The following is a 23,402-nucleotide window of genomic DNA, read 5'->3' on the forward strand; positions in this document are numbered from 1 at the left end:
TAAATAAATGAAATTATTAAAACTAATTAATTAACTCAGTTAATTAGTGTATATATATATAGTTCTGTTTTTGTTCTTAAAATGCTACTGGACCTCATGATAACAATAGAGAAAAGAAAACAAGTCTAAGAGATCCACAAACAAATAAATTTACAAAGTTTCAGCATTCCGTTTTCTTATCAAGCAACAGACCCTGCAAAGTTTCGAAATTGTCCTTTTCATTTTCTTATCAAATGTTTAATCGAAAAAAAAATATTTTATTAGAAGTATATTTTATTGACAACATTAAAAAAAATATCTACAAAAACTATGATTATCCCAAGTAAAAATGAAAACAAACATATACTACCAATCAAAAACCTTTTTTTTTTATCCATGTTATTTTTTTTATTTTGATGAAGAAATTTTTTTATGAGAAGTATTGTTTTTAAGTAAAAACTTATTATAATTATGAAAGAAAATTTTATTAAAAAAAAATCTTGAATCAATCATTTTTAGGCACCTACATGCATGAAAACAATTTTCAAAATCATATAAATATTTTAAATTTTAAATTTTAAATATAGATATTTTATTCTTATAAAATATTAATAAGAAAATTATTTTAAAAATTTTACATATTAGATCAATACATAATTATTCACAAAGAAATCGATAATATCATTATAAAAAGGCTTTAATCTTTTTAATTACATATTAGATCAATGACATAATAAAATAATTACTCAAATATTATTTCAATAAGTAATTTAAAGATATTTTTTTGTCCAGAACTTAAAAAAAAATAAAAATAAAGAGACATCTTAAAAAATGCTAGGCCCACGCATTTGGTTCTTATATTTTTTTTTAATAGGTGGACAAGCAACACTTCTAGAAAAGTTTAGGTTTGAATTTTTAGACATTAAAACCTAAATTTGAATATATTTGGATCTAAAAATATCATGAAAATCTTAATAAATCCATTTAAAACCTTCTAAAACCCAAATGACAGTAAAAATCCAAATTCCAATGGAATCTTAAAAAAAATTAAGAATCATGGTTAATTTTTATGATATTTTCTCTCTAAAATGAACTCTTTAATGCAATATTAAATTTTTTAGCGGCCGAAATTATTAATTGATCATTTTCTCTCTTTTTTTATATTTGTCAACAACTTTCTTTTTTATTTCAAATTCTATATATTGAAATGTAAAAAAATAAAGTTTAGGATTGAAACATAAATCTTAAAAAAAAGGGATAAAAAAACAAAATACTAAAATCAAATTGTACTTTTATGCTCCCATGGATAGCAAAAAAAGGAAAAAAAATGACTATTTTTTGTTTCAAAATTTGTCAATGAAATAAATATATTGTAAAATTGAGCAATATTTTTAACCCCATGACATTCTTTGACATCCCGAATACAATGTATAATGCGAGCTAAAATAAACTATAAAGTGAAAAATCATGCTAAAATAACATAACATGGAGGATGACATCAACAAAAAAAAATTAGCAAATCAAATAATTGATCGAGAAAAAAAAAAAGAAGGTTGAATATAGCAGTCCAAATGGTCTTGGGCGACAATGAAATGAATAGAAAAATCTCGTTTTCCTTTAGTTTATAGCGTAACGTGATTTAATGTAGTGTGATGGGATTGGAGGTGAAGACCTCTTTCACTTTTGTAAGGGTCTCTAAGCTACAAGCATATTGGCACAAGATTCTTTAGTTTTTGCAGTGGCACTGTATTTTTTTTTTTAAATGATGTTTTATTTTTAATTAAATTTTTTATGTGTTTTTGAGATTATTTTGGTATACTAATATTAAAAATATTTAAAAATAAAACATATATTATTTTATTATATTTTTAAATAAAAAATGCTTTAAATAACCGCTACAGGCCCAAAGATTAGCTTCTCTTGCTTTATTGCTAATGCAAGATGTTGCATATGCATTTTACAATGGTGTGTATAAATTCCGATATGCAAAATGGGTATAGGTGGATCAGATGCACAAGGAGATATCCATAGAGCTTCAAGTAATACAATTGCATAAGATCTTATGGAATGGTGCACAAGGATCCATATAGATCCAACTTGTTTGGGATTGGGGTTGGTGGTGGTTGTGGTGGTGGTGCTTCTTGGTGTTGTTATGGACCGGATTATGAAGACTAAATCATCTAGCTATTGGTATCTTCGATCAAAAGCTGGATACTGTCAATTTGAGAGAAAAGAGACTTGCAGTCCTATTCCTTTGTTAGTCGCTGATACAATGGCACACAGCTGCTGTAAGCAAGAACATGGCAAGAGAGGGTTATAAACTTAGTGAATATGCTTTTCTCCATTTGTTTTTTTTTTTTTTTTTTTGAAGCGTATGGATAAACAAGAAGCATGACGTGGACTCTACCTTTTTGCTGTTGAACCGCCATTAGCACTGGTGTGTGTGTCTTCCACTTGTGATGAGAAACCAAATCTGCAAACTTATGTTGTTGTTATAGATAAAGCTAAAAAAGGCTCCTGTGAAACTCTCCAACTATTGATTCCAAACTAACCAGGTTCCTATTAAACAAGAAAAGGTCTGTGGTCATAATCTTTTACGAGTGCTATATTTGGCTCCACCCAGCAACTGCCCTGTCTCGTAATACGGTAAAAAAATATTGTCTGCCCAAAAGGAAACAGACCTTGGGACCATTTCTGAAACTGGAGAGCATTCACCTGCTCTCCTCTATATTTTAGCCTGCACTGTGTATACTCTATTTTTCACGTTGAATATTTTCCTGCGGTTAAATTGAAGTTTTTAAAAGAACAAAAAAGAGAGAAGAAAAGAAAAGGGCTACTAGCCTCTATATGCTTATATGCACATCAAACGGAAACCAAGCATAAAATCTATTGACTTCAATTTTGAATACAAATCAAGTCCAAGATATGAAAAGAGCCAGGAAACCAGGTGAGGGAGACCTCATGGCCCTAGTTAAGCATGGCTAGGTAAGCAAGGTAGATCATCCAAATTTCCGTACACTATGAGCACGAAAGGGGGTAAAAAGAAAAACGAGGAACCATCCTTTTAGTCTTCACTCCTCCACGGAAACAGGCACGCACGAGTTCACCACCTTCTATCCTGCCTAATTAATCATCTGCAAGAAATAAAGATACCAGGAAAAATGACGATATCAGCACAGTTGAGAGACAGACTGAAAGTTTTAACTTTTCAAATAATGTGAGCTGGTACCATCTTTCCTATTTACAGAAGAACGTAGATTACTAAAGAAAAGGATAACCATCATTCTCAATAAAAAATCACGAAGAATACATCACATGCTAAAGTCAAGCAACTGTTTGACGTAACAAGATTCCTTCTTTCAAGTCTGCGTCAATCAGTACCAAGAACCTATCTCGCATACTAGATGATTCCTAGGCTTGGCAGGCAAACGGAGTAATCATTGGCTTGAGAACGAAGCGCCAGTAGTAAAAGTGGTAGCACAACTTATGGAACTTTGGAATTGAGAACAAGGAGTAATATCATAAAATCTAGCTCTTATACCTTGGATAAAAGAATTCACATACACTGACTTGAAATACCCTATTCTGCAGACTCCAACTTCATCTTCCTGTTCACATAATCCAGGTACCCCTGCCACAAATAAACAAGCTAATAGACACAACTCACAGTGCTGAAAGGGCAATCTTCTTTACCGAGTTCAAAATTGGTTAAGAATTGAAAGGGAGTTCAAAACTGGTTGAAAACTGAAAGGTATGATTTACAATAAGATACCTGAAGAATTCCAACTGCAGCAAACTTGTCCATTATAGATTTAGCATGAACTGGATGTAAATCCAAAGGCTTCACTAGCAATTCCACATTCTGTAAGCAACACAAACTGTGAGCAACCTAGCATCTGCTCCTCTAACCTATTGCCATATAAAAAAATTCAACAATGAAGTGAGCATTTTACAATTAACAATAAGCAAGCACCTTTGATGTAAAACACTCATCCCAATATGTGAATTTTACACCTTCAAGTTTCCCTGTTTTGCATAGGTCATCAACAAAAAGCTTCACCCGCACAGCCTAGTAAAACAGGAAAAACAAAACATCAGCAATAAGTAAATGAGAATAGACCAAATTGATAGCCAACAGGATTAAAACATACATCAGGAGCACCTCGTTGCCTGTCAAAAGGGTAGCCAACAATGAAACCCCCCAAGGAAAGTTCAGAAATCTGCATATAAACATAAGCAGAAAAAGAATAGCAGCTATAACTCGCACCTAGGATCAACATGTCTCAGAAAACCTAATTTATTTTTACAGCGTTCTAACTTCTAAGTTCTAAGCGCCTAGCGATTGAGAATGCTTTATTGCCATGCCAGCTCTCATATGGTTAATGCATAGCATAGTTCGCAAATGGGTATATAATAACAAAACCAGAAATAACAGGACACGCTCTCAAAACTATAAACAAAGGAAATACAAACGAACAAGCTTTGGACAACATAAAAGAAAAGAAACACTCACCAAACTTTGGAAATCAGTAGCCATCAATTCAATATTACTTTTCTTCCTTAACAATACACTGCAGTGTCGACGAACAAGGAAAGTGAAACACAACAACATGGGCACCCTTAATCAACAAAACCCCGAAAACACAAACTTGAAAAACAGAATGACAGAAAAGAAAATGACATGATAAGGAAAATGAAATACAACAGTAATTCTTGATATATACCTTAAAGGGGAAGCGATTTTATTAAATTATACCTTAAAGGGGAAGCGATTTTATTAAGTGGGTCAGAGACAGCTAAACCAACATACTTGTCACCAACATCCAATCCAAGGAACCTCCCTTGATTGATTGCACTTGTCTTCAACAACTCATGGAACAAGCTCAATGGTCTCACATACTTCATCTATTATTACATTGACACAAAAGAACAAATTAAAAACACAAAATTTTTCCTAATTTTGAACATAATTAAACTGAAATCGAAGCAAGAAAAATTAGCAAAAAGACAGAAATTTGATTGTGTTTTCCCACACTGGGTTCCATTGCGACATTTTTACAAACAGGTGGTGTAAGAAACCAGATTAGAAAAAAACTGAGAGAGACAGCATGAGTATTCTAACCTTCGATTAATTGTGGTTGATGGGTTTTAGTTGTTGAAGTGATTAGGTTTCAGACAACATGAAAATAAGTGACCAGCAACGTTTTTTAAGGTACCGAGACTGCAAAAGTAGCACCAATCTTAACTACTTTGATCGCTGGCTTATGCAGTGTCCACGGCCATCCAGCAGAAGCGGGCGAAGACAAAAACGCACCGTTTTATTTTCTGCATCGCAAGACCGCCGTTTTCTTTTCCGAAACTGCCCCTCCCAGTCTCGTTCGCTTTTCCCTTTTTAGATATTACCAGATAGAAGGCTGCGCCTCGCCATTAGCTGAGTTAATTTATTTTTTTGCTAATGCGTTTAAAAATCAAGTTATAAGTTTTATTGAATCTAAAAAGATGATTTTATTTAATTATATAATAAAAAAAGCAAATTTTAAAATAAAAGGTGATGATAATGACTATAAAAAATATGAGTATTTGGTATAAAAATATAAAGCTAAATTTTAAGATAATTTAATATTAAATAATAAAATTAAAAAAACTCCAAAAAAAATATCCGGGTTACCAGTCAAACTTGTTGCACAAGTCATAAGATCGTAATAAGTTAATTGAAAAGAAACTAGAGAAAACCATAAAGTCTATTTTTCAAAATAAATAACGTTGAATGATAAAATAAAAAATATATAAATAAAAAAATTTATATTAATTTTTCAAATTCTTGATTCAGGTTATTAAAAAAAACATCTCATTTAAAAAAACTATGAATCTTAGATTCTGGTAAATCAAATATCAAATGATAAAATTAAAAAATATATATATAAAATGATCAAAACAAAAAAAAATAGTAATTAAAAAAATAATGATTGAATTTGAAATAAAAAGTAAATGAGAAGACTATCTAAAATTTTAAATTAAATGCCTAAAATTTTAAATTAAATGGTGAAATTGAAAAAAAATCAAATTCACAAACAAATTCAAAACTATAAATAAAAACTAAAAGAATAAGGATCATGTTTGAAAAATAACAAATTATAAATATAAATCCAATGATGAAATGAAAAACAAATTAAAATTTAATAAAAGAGCAAGAACAAAAAAAAATAGAAATAAAAAACTGATAACCAATCTAAAATATTAGTAAATGAGAGGATAATGATACAAAAAAATCAATTACACCAAATGATAAAAAAAATAGCAATTAAGAAAATGAGGTTCTAATTTGAAATAAAAGATAAATAAAAGGATTATCGAGAATTTTAAATTGAAGAGAAAAATTGAAAAAAAAATTAATCTCATAAAAGAATTCAAATATAAAAATCAAAAGAATAGGGGTTAGATTTGAAAAAATAACAAATTATTATTGTGGTTTCAATAATAAAATTTAATAAGGGTTGAGAATAAAAAATAAAAATAAAAATAATAAAAATCAAAATTGAAATGTAAATAAATAAAAGGATAATTATAAAAGTTTAGATGGTTATAAATTTCATGGAAATAAAAAATAAAAAATAATGGATTGTTGACAACAAACCACAACATAAAACACGTTACACGATGATTCATGTGAAAGAAAATATTGTAATGCTTCTAACATCACCATGAAAGATAACATTCCATTGCCTGATAGCACCTCATACTTCATTCGAAGAGCACTATACACAAACTAGTTTTTCATAACAATATTATATATTTATTGGAACATCTAACTATTTCAAAGTCAACTTAATTATATATATAAAAAAACTAAATAAAAAATACCAAAAAAACCCTAAAAACAAGTTTAGTATTATTTGTTCTTGAGAGTATTTAAGTTATTTTGTTGTATTAAAAACCTTGAACACTAGTTAAATGTTTTTTCTTCAAGGATAATTAATTCTTTTTACTATGCCAAAAAATAATAGAAGATTAATTAATCTAAATCAATTTAGCAATGCTAGAGAAACTTCAAGAAAATAGCATTTTAACCATTAAATTACATTTATTTAGCGCATTATAAAGTACAAAAACACCATTTCACTGTAACAATCCGAGTTTTAATAAACAATATTTTACTTATATTTATTAGTTTATGTGATATTTTTTTCATTAATCTTGGAGGAAGTTATAATCCCAATTGGTTATTTTATTTTATTTTATTTTTTAGACAATAATTTATTATTTGTGCTTTATTCGAAGAGCATTACACGCAAATTAGTTTTTTATAATAATATTATATATTTATTAGAAGATATAACTATTCCAAAGTTAACTTAATTATAAAAAAAAACTAAATAAAAAGTATCAAAAAAACCCCTTAAAACAAGTTTAGTATTATTTGTTCTTGAGAGTATTTAAGTCATTTTGTTGTATTAAAAACCTTTAACACTAGTTAAATGTTTTTTTTTAAGAATAATTAATTCCTTTTACTATGCCAAAAAAATAATAGAAGATTAATTTATCAATTTAGCAATGCTAGAGAAACTTTAAGAAAATAACATTTTAACCATTAAATTACACTTATATAGAGCACTATAAAGTACAAAAACACCATTTCATTATAACAATCCATAACGTGATGAGTTTTAATAAACAATATTTTACTTATACTTATTAGTTTATGTGATATTTTTTTCATTAATCTTGAAGGAAGTTATAATCCCAACTAGTTATTTTTTAGACAATAATTTATTATTTGTTAAAATGTAAATTTTAGGTTACAAGAGTTTTTTTTTATTTTAACATTATTTTACCAATCATGTTAGTATTAAAAAATAATTTAATTTTTATAAAATTTATCTTTTAAAAGCCATTAGCTTTTATAAATAAATTACGAAACTCAACTTTTATTTCTAATAAATATAATATTAAATAATAATATGAAAAAAAAAAATCAAAGTCATGTACCAATAAACAATGCTATATGCAGAGATTAATAGCACCTCATGTTTTAGTTTTTGTTAATTATGGATAAGCATGGCTAGAATAAGTTTAGTTTGGATAAAAAAAATTCAATTGAATTAAAAAAAAATTATCAAATTTTTGAATCAAATTAAATAACTGAGTTGACTAGTTCTGTCAAGCCTGTTAAGTTTTACATATGTTAAAATTGAATAAATCAAATTAAATAAGTGAATAACTGAGTTGATTAGCTTCGTCAAGCCTGTTAAGTTTTACATATGTTAAAATTGAATAAGTCTACAGTAAGCTTTTTAGTTGGGTTATTTTTTTTATATAGATTTTGATTTAATAGATCTTTATTTTATGGTGGATTTTCTAGTTTTTTTATGTTCAATTAAGTTTTTTATATTATTAAAATTTTAAATTAAAATCAAATCAAATAAAGTTTTTAAAATTTTCCTAACCAAAATTATCTAAAAATTTAGAAAATTTTTTAAAAAAATTTAGAAAATCATCTAGTTGGTTAATTTTGTAGATATCTCAAATAATTTGGTTGTTTTGCTGAACACTAATTGTTAGCAATTGCATATATAATGTGTTTTATATATTCATATTTCCCACAAGAATTTAGCAGAATCAGTTTTTAATATTTTTTGTTGATGGATTATTTATAGGACTTCAATTATACAATGAAAGTATTTTTTTTTCCTAAATTCCCATTCATCATAAATCTAAGGCTTCCTAATAAAAAAAAAAAATTATTCAAACGAAACAAAGACGAGAGAACTTTTTAACTGGATAATGAATTCAAGTTCTTGTATGCCTAACCACACTTGTTAATGTGTTTTTTTTTTAAAGTGGAGGGATTTCTTTTGACAAGAGTAGAAAGAATTAGTAAACTATAAATTGTCCCCCACAAAAAATAAAATAAAAAAATCCATCGACTTGCCAAAGAAAAACATGGTTGCGGTCATGAGAGGCACTTGTTAAAAATTACCTCGAAGTTGAGATTCGACTCAAAAGTCCACGTTAAAAAATAAATTTCATTTGAAAATTTTGAATACTTAAGATTATTCGAAATATAAATTTTTTTAATTAAAATTAGGCAGAAATTCACTTGCCTGTCAATAACTAGGAACGTAGTACGATGTGATCTCATGTCAAAGCCATTGCCAGTCAAGTTGAGAGCAATGCTATCATCATCTTATACTCTTTCCGAAACTTTTCTTTTTCTAAACAACTTACGTATTCCATCAATGAATCCTATCGATTAAATGGCGGTTCTTTTTTAATAAAAAAAGGGTGATACTGGGAAGATTTTTTTAGTGATTAGGATCAGTGTTATCCTTACATCGATACCTTACTTTTACAAGGACAAGTTGCCCATGGCAGCATTATCGACTCCTAAAGCAACCAAAAGAGTTAAATGTCCACTTTAGAACGTTCCATTTCTAGACCCACCTGCTAGTATAAATGACACTGACATGTATAAATATTGCTGATCCAAGTTGAAAGGACACAGTCACTGGTCTACGAAGCACCTCAGCATGAATATATTCATGTTGCTGCAATTATGTGTGCATGCATGCGTGCGCTCACTAACGCCCATCTTTCTATATTGTGGCGTTGCCAGTGATTTCAGAGGCTCAAATGATGAAACATAAAGGTGTGGCAGAGAACAATTTTAGCCTGTGGAATGGAACTTGTTGAAAGACAAAAACCCATGGCTGGAAGTGAAAAGTGGAACTGTATTTGAAGGAATGGCACCCAGAAAGTCCAAGATGCAGAGGCCTCTGTTTCTTCAATCATGGTAATCTATCTGTGCCCCCATCTTCTGTTGCTGTGATTATTAAAGAATTGCCAATAATAATAGATTCATGGAGAGAAGATGGCCAATAATTTATTAGGGTGATGCTCATTGAATTTTTCTCTACAATCAATCTGTTTCCTTGACAAGCACAGGCCACCCAGCTATCAAAACCCGAAAGCCAACTTGACGACATTAGTAGTGGGAGTCATGATGCGAGTGAACGCAGACCAAAGCTTGCTCAATCATCTAAGAAACGATAATATATATATATATATATATAAAAGGATGTCAGCAGTAAGAAAGACTGTATCCCCTTTGCTGAAGGCCCATGATTTTTTTTTTCTTTTAAAAAATAATTTTTCAGTGGTGTTTTTGGGTAAGTTTACAGGGGAATGTGTGGATAGGATTGAATGATTTATTTTGAAGTGTTTTTTAAGAAATGTATTAAAATAATATTTTTTATTTTTATTTTTTAAAATTTATTTTTAATACTAATATATTAAAACTATTTATTAACATTAAAAAAATAATTTAAAGAAAAAAAACTCAAAATCTCATCCGCTGCACCCAAACATACACTTCAATATGAAGTTCAACCATTCTAGTTGATCAAGTGGAACTATTCATACTATAATTAAACATTGCTCTACTCTTCTTTTTCAATACATGGTTTAATGTTTTAAAAATAATGAAAAAAATATTCTATAATTTTGTTTTTTTGTTTTATTCTTTTTAAAATTACATAAAAAACCTTATAATTTTATAATACTTTGCACGATATATAAAAAAATCAACAAAAAGATATCTGGTTATTTACAATTTGTCATTATATTCAATTTAATAACTAAAATACTTATTTTTCTTTAAATGACAAAATTATCAATAAAAAAAACTATAGAAAATTCTATAGGATGACAGAGTAATTTTTTTCCCCAAAAATAACTGCTCAACAGCATCAACTACTTAACAATCCAAACAAGAGTTAGAGACTGTTTTGGTATTGCAAGTATTATCGTAGCTTCTGCATTTTATCTACCCACATGAAAATTCTGTCTTTACTTAATTTGTTTTTATCTGCATTTTAGCTTCTGCATTTTATCTACCCATAAAATGCATTTTATCTGCATTCTAACCCCACAATAATTTGTTTTTTAATTTTTTTGTAATAAAAGCTTCATCTCACATAAAAAATTTATTTTTTTAAAACCATAATCATAAAAAATACAGTAATTAAAAAAAAAAAAACACAGCATAGATAGAGAGAGTGTGCGTGTTATAACTCGCTATAAAAAACAAGAAGAAAAGATAAAAGAAAGTGTTTAAAGACAAAAATAAAGTTACTGTGTCAGTGCACGTTATTTGTTTACCAAATAAAAATCTCTCTCGAAGGAGGGAACAGCCTATCAGGTAAAAATAATGTTGTCTTCATGCTAGGATTATTGTAGATACAATCCTACGTGAAAGTAATTTCTCGTGACGGAGATTTGATAATACCTTCCCCGTCAAAACCAGAAAAAAAAAAAAGGAATAGTTTTTATCAACTTCTTACAGCTGAATTATTCTCAAAATCTCAATATTTGGTTTCATATAACTAAAACTAGTAACAGTGCAAGAGGCCATCGATAATGGTGGCTTGGTTGTAGGAGATTGAGAAAAGTGAGCGTCATGTCGGTGGAAATTAAGGTCAAATAAATATAGAAAACAAAGCAAAACAATAATACATTCAAAAACAACAGCACTGCAAGCAAACATATAAATAAATATTAAACTATTTAGTTTATTATATAATACTTGATAAGAAATTCGATACTGCAATCCAAATCTCAAAGCCCTCAAAATTCTCATTCTCTCACCTAGAAAGAAATAAATGAGCTGAAAGATCCCTCTCTCAGATTCAAATACACACGGAACCCAACTTTTCAAGAGCCCAAGTTCCGTTTATTTTCATTACCAACACAAACTAGAAAACACAAGCATAAAACCTTGCAATAATTTTCTCTCTTCAACCCATCAAGGAATTGAAACCTTGCAATAATTTTAAATTTTCTCTCTTCAACCCATCAAGGAATTGATCAAAGCTTAGAGTCCTTTCTCTTTAGCTCTCCCTCTTCCCCGTTCAACAGGCTTTTTTTTTCTCTTTGTTTGTGTTTTTTTTTTTATTCAAGTTCTGTGGGTTTGATTTGGTTTTCTATGAAGTGAATCACTTGAAGCTGATGCAGGGAGAGAGGGTGAGAGAGATATAGTCTTGCTGCTGCAGCTGGTGGACTGGGTTGACTCAGTGGAATCGTTGCTGATAGGGTATCTCTTTCCTTTTGTTTCGATGCTTTCTTTTGTTTGGTTGTTGAGATAGCTAAGGAAAAGGAAATTAGCATCTGGGAATCTCTCTTTTTCGCATATCTTTTGTGGGAGTTTAGATTCGTAAGGAAATGAAGAATTCGTACTTGATGAAAATGATGTTGTTTTGATAAGAATTAGGATTTGCTCCTTTTTTTTTTCAAATTTAGAGAACTGATGGTGTGACATTATAAGATTCTTATTTTGTTCTTTTGTAGCTTCGGGTTGTTGTAGAATGAAATGTTTGAATTGTACTGTTATTGCCATAGGTTAATTGAGTAGTTCTTAAAAAAAACATTTGAGGGCAAAGTTCCAATCTTTTCTATTCTGATTGCAGCGAGAATTGAAGTTTTTGTTTATATGATTGCCGTTGAGATATTGTAAAATTTTAAGAAAGGATTGGTCTGCTGAAGCTAATGGAGTAGTTGAGCTAGAGAAAGTTTGGGCTTTGAAGATTCGAATTGATTAGTGCTTGCTTTCAAATTGTGTTATTGGAATGGGTTGCGAGTGTTCAAAGCTCACCAAGTGTTGTTGGAGTTCTGACTATAATGGATCGGTTCCCGAAGACCACAATGAGGGTAAGTGAAATGGGAGGTTTTTGTTTGTTTATATATGTGGTGTCATTTTGATCTTTGGGTTGTTTGGTCTTTGTAGATAAGGAAGAGAGGAGTGAACTCGATGATTTGCCTGCATTCCGTGAATACAGCATTGAAACCCTCAGGATGGCGACTTCTGGGTTTTCTGTGGAAAATATAGTTTCTGAACATGGGGAAAAGGCTCCAAATGTGGTTTATAAGGGGAAGCTTGAGAATCAGAGGAGGGTTGCTGTGAAACGGTTTAATAGATCAGCTTGGCCTGATGCCAGGCAGTTTTTGGTAAGTGAAGCTTAGCATTTTCTATTTGCCAAATACGATGTGCATTTGTCCTGCCCTTTCCATTTACCTACACAATTGCCAGTAGCATGATGATGTTCTTGTTCCATGACTTTAGGAAGAAGCAAGAACTGTTGGTCAGCTGAGGAACCATAGGTTGGCAAATTTGCTCGGCTGTTGTTGTGAAGGGGATGAGAGGTTACTCATTTCTGAATTTATGCCCAATGATACATTGGCCAAACACCTATTCCATTGTAAGTTTGTTTCTGGTGCCCTTTCCTTCGCTTTAGCATCTAGTGGATATTGCAGGTTTCTTTCCTTTAACTTCCAAGCTTGTGTGTCCAATTGAGCAATTATTATTCCTATTATTGGAAGTGCGCGCGCCTGCAGTACATTATGGAGGAAAAATAGCACGTTTCTCTTTTATATTCTTTGCTACAAACAACAACATTCTGTTATATATTTTTGTAATACAAAAGATCTGCTCTTGTTTTGCTCACCATGTCTGTAGCTTGAGCTTTTGCTTTGTGCTTGGAGTTAGTACACCAAACCAAGATACCAAGGAGCAGTCTTGTTCTTTTATTCCTCGTAAAATCTTCTCACAACTCAATGTTGACCTTCTGGTTTCTTCAGGGGAAACACAGCCAATGAAATGGGCAATGCGACTTAGGGTGGCTCTACATCTTGCGCAAGCTCTAGAATATTGTGCCAGCAAGGGACGTACTCTGTATCATGATCTGAATGCTTATAGAGTTGTCTTTGATGATGTAAGTATCTCATTATCTTTAATGTATCCAGTATCCACAGTTAGGATTTAACAGGGTCCATTTTCATTTCATCATTCTATTCATCAGGAGGGCAACCCTAGACTTTCATGCTTTGGTCTGATGAAGAACAGTATAGATGGAAAAAGTTACAGTACAAACTTGGCATTTACACCTCCTGAGTATCTGAGGACAGGTACTTAATTCTTTCGAACCAGCTAAATGTTCCTCCACCTGCAAGCTTCACCCTGATCTCTGTATATATGGCATATGGAATTATTGTTTCAATTGAATCCTGGATGGTGTATCACATCGATCATTCAAGTTCTTAACATAATTTATGCTCATCCATTATTTTCCTTATCAGCTATCATAATCATTTTGTTGATTAGTTCATCTCCTATATCACTTCAATTTTTCATTCATTCTATAGGAAGGGTAACAGCAGAAAGTGTAATTTATAGCTTTGGCACCCTTTTGCTGGACCTTCTCAGTGGGAAACATATTCCTCCCAGCCATGTAAGTTTCCTCCTCAATACGATCATTTTGATGCAGAAATATTAAGCATCTGTTGGTTGGTTTTATTGCAAATTTCTTCACTTATTATTCTGCTCACCTCAAAGGCTCTATCTTCCTACTGGAATCACAACATAATCTGGGATGTTGCCTGGGATAAAGGCAGTGGCTGCAGTATGACTAGATGTAGTGATTCCATTGTTCATTTTTATTGTTCTAGATGTACATGCATTCCTGAAATTAATTGTGTTGGCTGTTGTTCCTGATGGGAGTTTAACCAAGCATGTTTGAACAATAAAATGAGATTGTTCAAACATGCTTGGTTAGACTCCCATCAGGAACATTTAGAGTATCACATAATTGCGTTGCTTTTTATCCTTCTGAACATTTAGAGTATCACATAATTGGCAGCTAATAGTTTACTGAACAATTTATTTCAGGCACTGGACTTGATAAGGGACAGAAATATTCAAATGCTGTCAGATTCTTGCTTGGAAGGCCAATTTGCAAATGATGATGGAACTGAGTTGGTGCGATTAGCTTCACGCTGTTTACAATATGAGCCCCGGGAGCGACCAAATCCTAAGTCTTTAGTTGCTGCTTTGATTCCTCTGCAGAAGGATACTGAGGTTGGTTGTTATCTAGTTATTCTTAAGTATCTGGCATCTTTTCCGTATAATGCCTTGACTTTCTCAAATGAATCCTTCCACAGGCAGCAACTTCATTTCACTCTCAAAGCGATTAAAAAAAGAAGAAAATAAATGACATTCTTAGTCGTAAACATAAGAATGATTATTCATTTACATGACCTGATATCTGGAAATGTGTTCTGTGGATGAAATAATGGTTTTTGTCGGGGCCTGGAATAAGTAGTACTCGTTGGCGGTGTCTATTAAAACACCTTTTGGAATGGCTCTTTTCTGATTTATTACTTTGAGTTTCGGTGCTGACCTATTACTTGGGATTTTCACAAACTATAATATGCAACATTCTCTTGTCTTGATGGTGTGAATTGAAAGTTTTGGATCACTCTATCCCTCAATGGACTTATTTAATAGTCTGATTTGCAGGTTCCTTCTCATGAATTGATGGGGATACAAGATGGTGGTGCAGCGTTACCGCTGTCACCACTTGGTGAGGCTTGTTTAAGAATGGATTTGACTGCCATACATGAGATTTTAGAAAAGCTTGGGTATAAAGATGATGAGGGTGCAGCAACTGAGGTTTGTTTCTGATATAATAAAATGGTAACAGTAAATGGAATGCTATTTATGCAACCATCTGGGCCTTTATTATCACTTAAATTAGAGATTCAAAACTTGTTTTCATTATGTCAAGTTATGGTGTTTTTTGAAGATCTCTAAAGGAATATTTTCATTTTCTTTTTTGCTATGCTAGATCCATGGAATTGAAAATTAAGAAATTGATAGATCATTCTAGCTTCAAGGTTTTGCTTTGCTATGTTAGCATCATTTTGACCTTGAACATTTGAATGCTTTACTTATGATTTTAGCAATGATAATATTAAAAGAATGTCACTTGATATTTCTTGATTGGTCTTTTTAACATTGCTTGATTCTCATAATTTCACCATTAGCATTTATTTAGTTGATGTTTTATGTATTTCCATGCTCATGTTTGTATACCTTTGCCATTTTTTCCCTAGTGATTTTACATGGATGCTGGTGAATACTCACTTGATTCTTAGATCCCATAGAGTGCACTCATCCTGTGTTTGCATCTCCTTTATTTCACACGTGTCAATGATTTCTTACATGTGCCTGACTGGTTCGGCTGTAACACTTCTTCCTATGACCTGCTTGCTTTTTCTTTTTTTTACTGTCTTGTAGCTCTCGTTCCAGATGTGGACCAACCAAATGCAGGAAACGTTAAATTCAAAGAAGAAGGGAGATGTTGCTTTCCGGCACAAAGATTTTAGAGCTGCCATTGAATTCTATTCCCAGGTTAATTGGTTTCTATTTTTTTTTTTGATAGATGACCTTTGAGATTGGTTGAAGTGGATAAAATAGGTGATTTTATTAATGTGGAGAGTACAGGTAGAGGTGGTGTTAATGAATTTACATTCAAACTAGAAAAAAAGCCTATCTGTACAGAACTTTGAGATCCCAAAATTCTTTTAGTGGGGTTATGTATTTCTGATGCAATCTCAAAAGTAGGATTCTCTTAGTGGGGTTATGTATTTCTGATGCAATCAGAAGTTACAAATTGTTCTATCAATTATTATCAAAATTTCCATAATTGAGTTCACATTTTATCAATTTGCAGTTCATTGATATTGGAACCATGGTTTCCCCAACCGTTCATGCACGCCGAAGTTTATCCTACCTCTTGAGTGACATGCCCCAGGAGGCCCTAAATGATGCACTGCAAGCCCAGGCAATATCCCCTATTTGGCATATTGCATCTTATTTACAAGCAGCAGCTCTTTTAACAATGGGAAAGGAGAATGAGGCAAAAGCAGCTCTAAAAGAGGCATCAACTCTTGAAAATAAAAGGAACACAAATGCATGATAGCAGAAGGACAAAGGTCAAAATAAATCTCTTCTTGGATTGCTCATTTCCTTGAGATGACTACCAATGGTGAACACGAGCTTAATTTCAACTCAGGATGATCCAAGGTTTTCCTGAGTTGACCTCGCAGCAAAAAACTGGCTGTGAATGGCTCTGATCTACTGCATGCATTGATTGGTTGTCATCTTGAAGAATTCTTTCGAAACATTTTTGATGGGTTAGGTTGGGTCAGTTACTGGGTGTTGCCATATTGATCACTCACGCGCATATGAACAATACCCTTGTTACTGTTTGCTGACCTTTTCCGATACAAAAGTCTGGTGGAATAATTAAGACATTCTTTACTGGGTGTTGCCATATTTATCACTCACGCGGATATGAACAATACCCTTGTTTCTGTTTGCTGACCTTTTTCGATACAAAAGTCTGGTGGAATAATTAAGACATTCTTGTTACAGATTACATGTTTGTAGATGGAATCACCTGTTGTTTCAAATTGCTTTTAGAGGGTGAAAATAAAATGTTGTAATCCTTGTAATTTATGTACAGTGCTATTGGTTGTGGCTGCACAAGCAGAGGTGGAATTGGTGTTTTTGTATGCTGAGTTTTTTAATCAAATATTTTTGGCTTTTCAACAGTTGTTTGTTATTGTGTAAATGTAGAAGTCTGATCGTGCAACAACAGTTGTGCGCTAGTGCAGGTAGAGAGTTTCTAGTGGTCTCAAAGCCCAGCAAAATCTCTGGCCACGGTAAAATCCTGTCTTTACCGTTATCATGATGAGCAGCTGGGCATAACATGTCAATTCTCACGAAACATCAGCATCAATGTAAAGAGAAAGCAGGAGCCATTATCATCATGCCTGAATAAAATAGGAGCCATTATCGCAGGTGGAGCTAATTCTATACGTCGAAGGTCTCTCAACTTAACATCTAAGCGGTGACTGTCTAATCTTTTTGCGGTTTAGATGGCAAGTCTGTAAATGTATTCTAGCAATTCTTAGATTGAACATCTACAACTTAGATAAATATCCCCGTAGAAATTTTCTTTTTTACGACTTACCTAGGATCTGAACAAAAAATGGTAACAATCTTAGAGTTTTGGTGATAGCTTGTTAGAGTTTGCTTCGTAAACAGCATTCAAGTACCACCTCCCAGCCTTTTTTCTTCTGTTTGTGTCATGGTAGGAGGTGCATCCCTAGGGCTGGACAGTTCAATGGGCCGATCCAGCTAATACCAGACTAGGTAGCCAAGGAGCCCTGACTGAACATAAGAAAAGTAGGACCAAACCCTAGAAGTGGGAACGAACCATGCCAGGGCTTGACCACCCTTCTGGGTTCACATTCTGTGTGTATGGGGTGAATTTGGGTTGATGCTAGTCCCATGAAGACCTTTTTCGACAGTTGGAATAGAAGGGGAAAAAAAAATCTAGTAATTGCTTAAAAAAATATGAAAAAAGGCCCAACCAATGACCTCTTGAACAAGTGCATCCCAATGCTCTGCGACGGGGCTATGGACCCAAGTTATTTTTGTTTTTCAATAATCTAATATTAATATTTAATTGACCATATGATTTCTGTTTCCCTGGTAAGGCGAAGCCCTTCTTATCATTCTCTTTTACGAAACTAAACCAGATTTAAAATAGGATTTCAACTTAATTTTTAATTTAATAAACAAATATATCAATATTGCAAATACATTTTATTATATCATTTTTTTTTAAATATAAAGCCCTTGTAAGCCCAGTCCCCGCTTGATCAGCTACTCAAGCTGTGCTTGGGCTTATATACTTTTTCTGCATTAAAGAATTTAGGTTAATTTTTAATATAATAAAAATATATATCAGTATTGCATATATACTTTATTATATTATTTTTAAAAAAAAAACATAGAAATCAGTCGTTGATAGTCTTTGCAAACCAAGTCTACACGCTTTACCAACTACCCAACGTTTTTTGCACTTTGCACTGAAAAGTATATGGCATGTTGTCAACACCTTTTAATTTTATAAAAATTAACACATAACATGTTGTTTATAAACTTAAATTTTAATCGCTTGCAGGTGGTTAAAAAATCTATTTTTGGGTTGAAAATTTTATTTTTTAACTTATTTAAACATAAATCACTTAAAAACCACTCTAGAAGCCTCACTAAACCAAATTTTCAGCTTAAAACACCTATAAATTGGTTTAAAAATAAAAAATCAAATTAAAAAAAAATCTCTCATCTTAGATTTATCTTTTCAAGCAAGATAAAGGTAAAATCACCATTATCGCACTATTCTCCTTAAATTAAATTATTTGACGCTAAGTTTAACTATTTTGGTTGTTAAAATTATGATAATCATCAAGTTTTTTTTTTTTATATTGTTTTCCATATAATTTTTTTTCTTTTTTTAAACCAGGAAATTAAAAAATAAACAAAATAAATTTTAGGATTATAATAAAAAAATTATTGTGAATTTGAGATTTACCATATTTTTTCATTGTGTCCTACATGTCAGTTCTCTTGTCTTTTAATTTAATATGCTAACCATAATTTTATACAATTAAACTATAGAAAGAACCAATTAAAAAGAAAAAAAATGAAAATGAAAACAAAATAGAGATGGGTACTTCATATAGATAATGTATAGTAATTCAGATTCATACGAATGATTAAGTCTTACCTGAGATTTTACCTCAAATGTTTTGAGTGAATTATAAATTTATAGACAGCTAACTTTCTCATTTGAAAACTAGGGATTTCCATTTATTTACTACTAGAATTTAAAGAAAAACAAACAAATTCTGATTTTATTAAAAAATCGTCCCCAAATTACGTCCCAGAAATATCTCATTCAATGGAACGTGTGATCCTCTAACAGTGAATTCTACAAAATTAAGACGTTGGGATTTTTCAAGAAATAATTTCGGTAAAATTAATATTATTAGGAGAAAAAATGTAGATAATGTAAAATAGATGAAGAAAAGCGACAATCATCCACATTATAACAAAACAATAATACAAATTTTATACTCACAGATTATAAATAGAAATATTCACAATCTCACGGTCATCAGAGGCCCAAATTATTCAAATATTGACCTCCATACAGTAACATAAACAACTCCAGGCAGAAACAACGCATCCTTGAAGCCATAGCCATAGGCAAATAACCAGATCGAATTCTCCTTAGTTCTCCATAGGCTCTTCTCTATAGGCAAATAACCAGATCAAATTCTCCTTAGTTCTCCATAGGCTCTTCTTCATCATACTCCTCCTCATTATCGGCTGCGGCATCTTGATATTGTTGATATTCAGAAACCAAATCGTTCATGTTACTTTCAGCCTCAGTAAACTCCATTTCATCCATTCCTTCCCCTGTGTACCAGTGCAAAAACGCTTTTCTCCTGAACATGACCGTAAATTGTTCCGAAACACGCCTAAACATTTCTTGAATAGACGTAGAATTTCCCATAAATGTTGATGACATTGCCAACCCAGTTGGTGGAATGTCACAAACACTTGACTTTACATTATTAGGAATCCACTCAACAAAATATGATGAGTTCTTGTTTTGCACATTTATCATTTGTTCATCAACTTCCTTGGTACTCATTTTGCCTCGGAACATAGCTGAGGCAGTTAAGTACCTACCATGCCGAGGGTCAGCTGCACACATCATGTTTTTAGCATCCCACATTTGTTGTGTCAGCTCCGGGATGGTTAAGGCACGGTACTGTTGTGAGCCTTGGGAGGTTAATGGTGCAAAACCAACCATGAAGAAATGGAGACGTGGGAAGGGGATTAAGTTCACGGCTAGTTTCCGAAGATCAGAGTTCAATTGGCCCGGGAATCGAAGGCAACATGTTACTCCACTCATGGTTGTTGAGATCAAGTGGTTAAGATCACCAACTGTAACGTAATTTCGCACTTTCAGATTAGAGATGTTGCAATTTATACAAGTATGAATGCTAACAAGGATGAAAAATCCAGGCATAGTTCACTTACAGCTTGGATTGGTGAGCTTGAGAGTTCGAAAGCAGATATCATAGAGGGCCTCATTGTCAAGGACCATACACTCATCAGCATTTTCAACTAGCTGGTGTACAGAGAGGGTTGCATTGTAGGGCTCAACCACAGTATCAGAAACCTTGGGAGATGGAAATACTGAGAAAGTTAACATCATCCTATCGGGGTATTCTTCCCTGATCTTTGATATGAGCAGAGCCCCCATTCCTGCTCCAGTTCCACCTCCCAGAGAATGACAGATTTGGAAGCCTAATCACATTATCAGTCATCAATTCAAGAAACTAAAGTTAGCGTGTGCCAAGCAATGATAAATGGACTAAACTGAACACGATTTACCTACAAATGTGAAGATGTGGAAGTCATACCTTGTAAGCAATCACAATTCTCAGCCTCTTTTCGATCAACATCAAGAACAGAATCGATCAGTTCAGCTCCTTCAGTGTAATGTCCCTTAGCCCAGTTATTTCCAGCTCCATTTTGGCCGAAAACAAAATTGTCAGGCCTAAAGATTTTCCCATAGGGACCAGTCCTCAAGCTGTCCATGGTCCCTGGCTCAAGGTCCATTAGCACAGCTCTAGGCACATAGCGACCACCGCTAGCCTCATTGTAGTAAACATTAACCCTCTCAAGTTGAACATTAGAGTTGCCAGCATAATTCCCTGTGGGATCAATCCCGTGTTCATCACACACAACCTCCCAAAACTTGCCACCAATTTGGTTACCACACTGACCAGCTTGGACATGAAGGATTTCTCTCATCTTGATCGATTAGTCTTAATAAAAAAAAATGAAAACGTTAGAGAAGAAATATAGGGAGGGGAATGGAGGGGAGAGAGTGAGGAAGAATGTAAAGTTGCAGGGCTTTTGTAGGTGCTGGAGGGATAGGATTTTAAGAAGTTAGTTTGATATCTTCCATGTCAGAAAGTGAGAAATATAGAGAAAATTTAATGAATAATACGATGTGTCTCCGTTAGGATGAGGGGAAAATGTCAAGCTCCAACAAGAGTTGTGATCTGGACATGGATATAATAATAATAACAAGTAGCAATCATACATTGGCTTCACTCAATCTAAAATAGCCAACCAAACCTCCAGCATGATTGATTTTCTTTCTCTCTGTCTGTCTGTCATTTAAGATTCCAAAACTGCCCCATTTCTCTGTCTCTCTGCCTTGAGCTTGCTCTCCTCCAAAATGATTGGATGGAATTCTATTATTTTATTATCAACTTCCTTCTTCCTTCTTACTCTCATTTCTCTCCCTCTCTCTCTGCCTTGAGCTTGCTCTCCTCCAAAATGATTGGATGGAATTCTATTATTTTATTATCAACTTCCTTCTTCCTTCTTACTCTCATTTCTCTCCCTCTCTCTCTGCCTTGAGCTTGCTCTCCTCCAAAATGATTGGATGGAATTCTATTATTTTATTATCAACTTCTTCCTTCTTACTTCAATCCACCATTTCTGAAATGGTGTATTAACGAGAACATTTCATGAATACTGAATCCCTTTACTCACTCTTTAACGCCTTTTCTTTCTTTTGATGAACAGCACTAATTTCTTGGTGGCTTGTAGAGTTTTACTGTTTTCTTAAGCAAAAATATTAAATAACTACTGAATTCTTGTCATATTATAAGAACATACTGATCATGCAAATATACAGGAAAATCTTCTTCCTAGTACCTTGATTGCACCACGTAAGGTAACCACATTGCCAGCAAATTTTTACCTGGTAGAAATTTACGGTCTAGCATCATATCAATAAAGTAGGCAGTCAGTAGAAACCTCTTCATTATTTCGAGATATTTTCAGACAACTTGGTCACTCGGACAGAAATGAGATGGTAGAAATATAGGGAGGGTATTCTGGTAATGTTCAGACTAATAAGGTGGTTATGCCACAAATATCATGGTGTAAGATCGCATTAGTGATTTAAGATCAAAGTAGGTGCCTAATTTGCGATATAAAACCCAGGGGTGGTGTCACAAGGGTGAGAGCTAAGAAGCTTCAATTATTGGAGGGCATGAGACCTTCCTGTTTTTGGTCTGTCTGTCTCTTCTTAAACAAGTATTCTTTCTGGCCCTCCTTCCAGACCCTCCACAAGGACTAGTTGGCTTCTTGATGCTGGGATCCTATGCTGAGTCCTCCCTATAATATGATAAATGATTGCACATCACCGGAAGAGATTATATGAAAATATGGATACTACACAATCCCATTGAGTAATATGAGGTTCAAAAAAATCCCATTGAGCCAAAAGAGAAAAATGAGATTTGGTAGTTTGCTTCTAATATAATCTATTAAACCTAAATACATAATAAACGTTCAACAGATCTCTGTACTTCCATCATCATCTGCTGCAGGCTAAATTGAATGGGAAAATGATAGCTGACTGAATTTTGACTCAAAACTTTCATACTAGCATTTTACTTTACTAACAGACAAAAAGGTAGCACGAGATAAGATTTGATGATGTTCATGGATATGTGCCTAAGAATTTGCTGTTATAGCATCGTTTTCAAGCCATTCAACACCTACTCAAGCGTGGTAGGGATGATGGCCAGTCCCCATCTAAATTACCACCCTCTTATGTTAGGGGACCCCCCCACCC

General features: G+C 32.7%; 3 protein-coding genes across 9 annotated transcripts; 1 reads left to right on the plus strand and 2 right to left on the minus strand.

Moving 5' to 3' along the window:
- Positions 1-2,801: 2,801 nt before the first annotated feature.
- LOC105129048 (Polynucleotidyl transferase, ribonuclease H-like superfamily protein) lies at positions 2,802-5,423 on the minus strand. 6 transcript variants are annotated; one of them, XM_011030960.1, is made up of 8 exons: positions 5,102-5,423; positions 4,736-4,884; positions 4,493-4,550; positions 4,131-4,199; positions 3,953-4,048; positions 3,752-3,841; positions 3,544-3,628; positions 2,802-3,113 (listed from the first exon to the last, which is right to left on the minus strand). In XM_011030960.1, exons 2-7 carry the CDS (start codon positions 4,882-4,884, stop codon positions 3,560-3,562), a joined length of 531 nt encoding a protein of 176 aa, XP_011029262.1. In that variant the 5' UTR covers positions 5,102-5,423; the 3' UTR covers positions 2,802-3,113; positions 3,544-3,559. The 6 variants fall into 6 exon arrangements, with proteins under 6 accessions (XP_011029262.1, XP_011029261.1, XP_011029264.1 ...); XM_011030959.1 differs by having other exon boundaries at positions 3,521-3,628; XM_011030962.1 differs by having other exon boundaries at positions 3,544-3,610; positions 5,102-5,419.
- Positions 5,424-11,542: 6,119 nt separating this feature from the next.
- Positions 11,543-17,422, plus strand: LOC105129049 (probable serine/threonine-protein kinase At5g41260). 2 transcript variants are annotated; one of them, XR_842987.1, is made up of 13 exons: positions 11,543-11,760; positions 11,811-12,067; positions 12,441-12,681; positions 12,758-12,978; positions 13,094-13,229; positions 13,609-13,742; positions 13,830-13,935; positions 14,173-14,258; positions 14,696-14,884; positions 15,326-15,478; positions 16,106-16,219; positions 16,542-17,123; positions 17,233-17,422. XR_842987.1 is itself a non-coding variant. In XM_011030965.1 (12 exons), the coding sequence occupies exons 3-12, from the start codon at positions 12,600-12,602 to the stop codon at positions 16,785-16,787; spliced, it is 1,467 nt and encodes a 488-aa protein (XP_011029267.1). In that variant the 5' UTR covers positions 11,543-11,760; positions 11,811-12,067; positions 12,441-12,599; the 3' UTR covers positions 16,788-17,129. The 2 variants fall into 2 exon arrangements, 1 of the variants encoding a protein (XP_011029267.1); XM_011030965.1 differs by lacking the exon at positions 17,233-17,422 and having other exon boundaries at positions 16,542-17,129.
- A 2,563-nt stretch (positions 17,423-19,985) lies between these two features.
- Positions 19,986-21,807, minus strand: LOC105129050 (tubulin beta chain-like). Its single transcript, XM_011030967.1, has 3 exons — positions 21,163-21,807; positions 20,777-21,046; positions 19,986-20,680 (listed from the first exon to the last, which is right to left on the minus strand). The coding sequence occupies exons 1-3, from the start codon at positions 21,554-21,556 to the stop codon at positions 20,010-20,012; spliced, it is 1,335 nt and encodes a 444-aa protein (XP_011029269.1). The 5' UTR covers positions 21,557-21,807; the 3' UTR covers positions 19,986-20,009.
- Positions 21,808-23,402: the final 1,595 nt, after the last annotated feature.

The sequence above is a fragment of the Populus euphratica genome, unplaced genomic scaffold (assembly GCF_000495115.2).
Source record: "Populus euphratica unplaced genomic scaffold, PopEup_1.0 scaffold48.1, whole genome shotgun sequence".
Lineage (NCBI taxonomy): Eukaryota > Viridiplantae > Streptophyta > Magnoliopsida > Malpighiales > Salicaceae > Populus > Populus euphratica.

What these genes read in the sequence shown, in the direction of transcription:
- LOC105129049 (XM_011030965.1), top strand. Translation starts at nt 12,600, where the DNA reads ATGGGTTGCGAGTGTTCAAAGCTCACCAAGTGTTGTTGGAGTTCTGAC. An exon ending in ATAGAGTTGTCTTTGATGAT is followed by an intron (nt 13,743 to 13,829) that starts GTAAGTATCTCA and finishes TCTATTCATCAG; the next exon opens with GAGGGCAACCCTAGACTTTC. An exon ending in CCATTGAATTCTATTCCCAG is followed by an intron (nt 16,220 to 16,541) that starts GTTAATTGGTTT and finishes ATCAATTTGCAG; the next exon opens with TTCATTGATATTGGAACCAT.
- LOC105129050 (XM_011030967.1), bottom strand. Translation starts at nt 21,556, where the DNA reads ATGAGAGAAATCCTTCATGTCCAAGCTGGTCAGTGTGGTAACCAAATT. An exon ending in GAATTGTGATTGCTTACAAG is followed by an intron (nt 21,047 to 21,162) that starts GTATGACTTCCA and finishes TAATGTGATTAG; the next exon opens with GCTTCCAAATCTGTCATTCT. An exon ending in CAAGCTCACCAATCCAAGCT is followed by an intron (nt 20,681 to 20,776) that starts GTAAGTGAACTA and finishes ATTACGTTACAG; the next exon opens with TTGGTGATCTTAACCACTTG.
- LOC105129048 (XM_011030960.1), bottom strand. Translation starts at nt 4,884, where the DNA reads ATGAAGTATGTGAGACCATTGAGCTTGTTCCATGAGTTGTTGAAGACA. An exon ending in GGCAACGAGGTGCTCCTGAT is followed by an intron (nt 4,049 to 4,130) that starts GTATGTTTTAAT and finishes CTGTTTTACTAG; the next exon opens with GCTGTGCGGGTGAAGCTTTT. An exon ending in ATGAGTGTTTTACATCAAAG is followed by an intron (nt 3,842 to 3,952) that starts GTGCTTGCTTAT and finishes TGTTGCTTACAG; the next exon opens with AATGTGGAATTGCTAGTGAA.